The 6000-nt window shown below is 41.1% G+C and overlaps 1 protein-coding gene across 1 annotated transcript in view; it reads right to left on the minus strand.

The window, feature by feature from the left end:
* ptpa (protein phosphatase 2 phosphatase activator) overlaps window positions 1-6000 on the minus strand; it is a 33130-nt gene that overhangs the window by 21615 nt on the left and 5515 nt on the right. The window contains exons 6-8 of the mRNA XM_058056103.1: window positions 4143-4242; window positions 2459-2583; window positions 2131-2231 (exon numbers count right to left, since the gene is read on the minus strand). Coding sequence (XP_057912086.1) covers window positions 2131-2231; window positions 2459-2583; window positions 4143-4242 — 326 coding nt within the window. The remainder of the gene's footprint in view (window positions 1-2130; window positions 2232-2458; window positions 2584-4142; window positions 4243-6000) is intronic.

A 6000-nucleotide genomic window follows, 5' to 3' on the forward strand; every position in this document is an offset into this window, starting at 1 on the left:
TATTAATAAGAAACTTTTTCCTCTATTTACGGCTCCATCATCCACTGTCGGATGTAGCCCTCCTAACGTATCTGCCATCCATGAAAGAAGCTCATGTGTTAGTTACCAGTAGCGGCTGTGTCAGCAGTCCAACAAGGATGCATCTACGTGTCATGGAGTCTCATTTAGTACCTAAGACCCCACTGTGCTTGATGGGGTATTCCAGCAGGGAGGTGGACGCCAGGGCATGGGGCACTTGTAAGGGGTACCCCCTTGGGAGGAAAACCCTAAAAAAAAAACATGTCTTGCCAGTGCGTCAGTATATGGCAATAAAAAAAAGAAAGATAAAAAACATAGCCCTTTAAGCACCAAAATTGTGACAAGCAACATTGCTGAATATAACAATATGGAGCCAACAGTAGCTAATACTTTAATGGTTGACATCTGTAACTTTTAATCTAAGCAAAGTTTGTGGGCGTGTACTACCGTGTACTTGCGCCAGCGTGTCCACCGTCACATTCCACAAGCTGCATATACTTTGGCCGATGCTTTGCTTAACCCTGATTGGAGTGGCAGGAGGGGATGTGGTGGGTTGTCAAAACACGGCCAATGGTGAGGGGAATAGTGGGAATGTAAAAGAAACACGGAGATCGTGGCGTAGCTGGTCGTATCCGAGGGGGAGTCCTTGACAAATAGATGCACTGCTAATTGATTGATTAGACCTGGGAATAATAATTATTGATTATGGATCATTCATTATGGATGAATGATAATATTCACAGGCATAGTAGCTATCTGTACTTCTGTCTATCGATGTAATAATAATAATGTTCAAGATACTGCTGTAAGTGATAATGATGATGATGATGACTAGGTGGGCTCGAGAGATGAGGAACAGTATCAAAAGTGGATGAGACATTCTGACGAGCTGGTACCGTGGAGTCAATTCCATCACAAACTTTTAGGTCATACTAATAATTTTTGGAATAAAAAATTAAAACCTTTTTACCGTTTTGAAAACAAACGAGCAATGTGATTAGTTTGGAGCTCGTTTTTGTCCCACAGGAAGCCACAAATGGGGTACATAGTAACTTTTCCAAGTGTCGCTGAACAATTTTACCCTCTTGTTGTCATTATGCTAATTATGTCTACTTTGGACATACAGCTCACTCCACCCTCTCCTGCTAGCTTGACATTTCTCCTCTGATTTCTGATTAACATTTTCAATAAAGGTGTTTTTTAAAAAATATTTATTACATTAGCTTCAGGACCCTCCCATTCTCTCTTCAATTGCCGTTGTTCACTTGCCACTAACTACTCACCGCTAATGAGTGATAATGTAAGATGATCCATGAACAGATTTAGAATTTACAACATATATACTAAGGATGTTTTTTAATTGGCTTTTTAACCAGTATTAGCCGGTATTGTCCAAACCAAAGAGTTCCAGCTAAAATGAAAGGAAAGGTGTATAAAACTGTGGTGAAACCAGACATGTTGTTTGGTTTAGAGACAGGAAGCAGAACTGGAGGTAGCAGAGATGAGGATGCTGAGGTTCTCATTGGGAGTGACCAGGATGGATAAGATCAGGAACAAAGAGAGGCCAGACTGAGATGGTTGGGACATATCCAGAGGAGAGATAGTGAATATATTGGTAGAAGGATGCTGCCAGGTAGGAGGCGTAGAGGAAGACCAAAGAGGAGGTTTATGGATGTAGTGAAGGAGGACATGAGGGTAGTTGGTGTGAGAGAGAAGAGGCGATTGATTTGCTGTGGCGACCCCTGAAGGGAAAAGCCGAAGAGCCAATTCTCAATTTGCGATTCTAATAGGAACCGATACCGACATGTGTAACATCACATATGTTTTTCTTGAGTAAAATTGTTTTGAACTAATAATACTCTAAAAATGAGTACCGATTTGTTGGCTACTCCACCTATTTCTGAGTAGATACTGTAATGAATATTACATATTTTGTATAAGAATGCATTTGTGCCTTGGTTTATGTATACTTGGAAAGATTTGATTTAATTTTAATTAAAGGGTTATCGCTTAAAACACATGAATTTGCTGATTATTATTTTGATTGATACACACACACACATTGTGTATGGTTTTTTTCTGTATTTCTACTACAACTTTAATTTTCCTCACCTCATTTATAAACTTGATGCACTCCAGAAACATGTAATCTTGGTGATGTTCGTTGACCACTCTCTCATCAACAAAGTGCCGTGGATCTAGGGTTGGGTGATCTGCAGTAGAGAGGGATGCAATTTTATCAATTCACCAGTAGGTGTCACTATTGCTTGTTTTGATGCCTATGTATGATGTGGGGTTATATGCAACTCAATTTATATGATACTCAATTTTTTCACATTCTGCTACATTCTTAGGTTCTTTCTTACCGGTCTTCCCTGAGATTGTTCCTCTAAAAAACGGTATGCTTTTGGAGGTTTAGAGAGGTATTCAAGTTTCCTACCAACAAACTGTGAGCTGCCCCATATGAAAGGCAGAAACTGGAAGTCATCCAGGCCCCATACACCTTGGCTTCCTGCTGGTTCCATTCTGTAAGTCCGCTGAAGTTTCCGCATCACAAAGAGATACCTGCAAAAAGATAGGATTGTCATTGTTATGTTATGAACATTAAATTTATTCATTATCGGTAATAAACTACTGCTCTATTTACATACAGAAATTGTTTTTTCACTCTAATATATATATTTTTTTTATCCTCAGTGCTTGTTATTGACACATTAAATGTTCTTTGGTCCATCTTTGGTTATTTTGCAGTGGTGATCGAAAAGAAAAGCACAGTCACGAGAAACACTATTGAATTCGTGAGTGGTTAGCATGTCAGGAGATCGGGAAGATCTGGGTTCGATTCTCCCCTCTGGCATCTCTGTGTGGAGTTTGCACGTCCTCCCGTGCATGCGTTCTCTCCCACATTCCAAAAACATGCTAGGTTAATTGGCGACTCCGAATTGTCCATAGGTATGAATGTGAGTGTGAATGGTTGTTTGTCTATATGTGCCCTGTGATTGGCTGGCCACCAGTCCAGGGTGTAAGCCGCCTCTCGCCCGAAGTCGGCTGGGGTATACCCTGCGACCCTAGTGAGGATAAGGGCATAGAAAATGGATGGATGGACATTTATTCGGAACAGATTGATGATGCTAACCAAGGCTCCACTGTATATTTTATACTTTAAATGTGTTTTGGAAGTGTGTGAGGCATATTTCCTATGGGTGCAACAATACATAGATGTGTATAGAACTGTTCGATACAAGGGTCACAGTTCGGTACATATTGCTCCATACACGTGTAACACAGCGGCACACTTCCGGTTGACACCTTGACGTAGCCATGTCATGGTGTCATTCCTCCCTCGCTGTAGCTGCTGCTCACCATCATGGCTGGCATACTCCAAATGTTTGCTTGCGCCCCCGTGATTGAAAGTGGTGCACCGATTCCATTGCTGTTTGGGCTAGTAACCATCCACTCAGCGGTGAGTCAAGCTTGTGAGCTTGTTATCTTTTGTCGCTATAGCGAACAATGGCACCTCAAGAGCGAAGGGGACGGTTCTGAAGCTGAGTCTAAAAATTACAACAGTAACTTTCATTGCAAATGTAGATCCAAAACCTGAAGAGAATGTCAACATCAAGCCAGCAGCAGGGTTAAACATAGGGTCAATTACTTGCAGATATTTTTCAGGCTGCACGGCGGGCGAGTGGTTAGCACGTAGACCTCACAGCTAGGAGATCAGGGTTCAATTCCACCGTCGGCCATCTCTGTGTGGAGTTTGCATGTTCTCCCTGCGCATGCGTGGGTTTTCTCCGGGTACTCCGGTTTCCTCCCACATTCCAAAAACATGCTAGATTAATTAGCGACTCCAAATTGTCCATAGGTATGAATGTGAGTGTGAATGGTTGTTTGTCTATATGTGCCCTGTGATTGCCCCGCCTCTCGCCCGAAGACAGCTGGGATAGGCTCCAGCACCACCGCGACCCTTGTGAGGAAAAGCGGTAGAAAATGAATGAATGAATATTTGCCATTCGATGGTGGGCCAGGTACGTAACCCCCACGAGAAGAGGGGACCTGCTGCGTTTGTGGACCGCAGTACAATACAATACAGTAGTGATGAAGAAAAAGCCACAGTGGCTACTTACCTGTTGAAAACCTTGAAAACAATCGCCAGCTGATCATCTACCCTGAGAGCTCCGACTTTACAGAGACAGCAGAGGAATGCCGCAAAAGCTGCTTCGTGACCTGAAATAGAAATAAAATGAGACTAGAAATGTGATGAGAAACTGTGTGTATGTGCATGTTAGGGCTGCACAAAAAAAATAGAAAAAAAACATCTTGATTCAAACTAACATGCCATCTAATTTCTAAATGACTAAAACATCTTTACTTTGTTTACTTCCTTAGCTGCATCCTAAACAAACATTCTCACTATGGTTAGCAGGACGGCAAAAACTTCCAATATGCTACATTTACTGACGTTTTCAGCCGAGTATCAGGATTAAAATGCGATATGAAATATTAAATCAAGCAGTTGCTAACATATATGTGACAGTAGTCCTTGCGTGAGTACTCAGCATGTTGGTCTTCTAATATTACTATATTTGCTGGAGGACAAAACACTGGAACAAATGAGTTCTTTATTCTAACAAAAAGGAAAAACTTGCCACAAAACATGTCAACACTGCCACCAAGTGGTCACTGAGAAGTACTGCATGTTAAATATATAGCATGCAGTGTGTAGGTCTAATGTAATGTCTCATCCAAGTAACATTACTGATGCCTCCTGACCAGTATACCACATATGACTTGTATTTCAATATTTTTTGACTAATAATAGTCCACAGTCAACTATGAAAGAGTGGTTTATTAATGTATTCATTCATTTGTGAAAAAGTGTGATAGACAGCGCTAGACTATGATCGACAGAGTTAGCGATGTTCAAGCAATGCAATGTTTCTTTGCAGACAAAAAAAGACAAAAGACAAATGAATGAATGATCGCTGTTTTGTGGTTGTCCCCCAGGTTTAGAGACAGCTACTTCCCCCTGAATGCCAAATAAGCCCCTCTACCTGCCCACACGCACAACCAAAACTTTAAATTATTGTTATTTATTCAAAATTATTGAAATTATTTGTACAAATTACTGTTTACGCTGTACATTGTTGTTCATATTTGATGTCATCTGTTTATTCTCCACATTATTATTATTTATTATTATGCGGGAGCCAGGGAACAACATTTCGTTGGCAATTTCACTGCTGTGATATTGTGCAATGACAATAAAGAAAGTCTATTTGTGTATTATTAGTCAAAACATATTGAAAGACAAAGGTATTCTGGTCATTCCAGAAAATCGTGATCTCAATTCAAAGCAAAAAAAATCATTAATAACATTTTTTTCAGAAATGTTGCATAGTAGTTGGGTTCTAGGAGTAGGGTTTTCTACTTTTCTTTGTTTCATGACCATTAAGTTTTCATGGTAACTTTGGCCAAGCTCCCTCCTTGGTTGGCTTTGTCGTACTTTGCGTGACCCTCATTGAAGAGACTACTGATTTTCTGAACCACGCCTCTGCATCTGAGGTACAGACTTAAACAGCACAAAACAGTTATTTATTTGTGGCGGCCTGCCACAAATAAAGGGCGCTGCCCTTCAGCATGCAACCCAGCCTCTGACCAGTGGATGTCATGAGTAGGAAAAGCGTGAAGAGGACAAAGCCTGGAGACACCCTTCCATCTTTTGGTAATACTTTGGTAACAGTTTGGCCGAAGAGCCTTTTACAAACCCTGATTTTGTTTTTATTTTAATGGGCTTGTGGTCCATTCATTCATTTTCTACCGCTTATCCTCACGAAGGTCAGCAATCCCAGCTGTCTTCGGGCGAGAGGCGGGGTACACCCTGGACTAGTCAGGGCACATAAAGACAAACAACCATACACACTCACATTCATACCTATGGACAATGTTTTGGGAATGTAGGAGGAAACCGGAGTACCCGGAGAA

The sequence above is a fragment of the Doryrhamphus excisus genome, chromosome 19 (genome assembly GCF_030265055.1).
Source record: "Doryrhamphus excisus isolate RoL2022-K1 chromosome 19, RoL_Dexc_1.0, whole genome shotgun sequence".
Lineage (NCBI taxonomy): Eukaryota > Metazoa > Chordata > Actinopteri > Syngnathiformes > Syngnathidae > Doryrhamphus > Doryrhamphus excisus.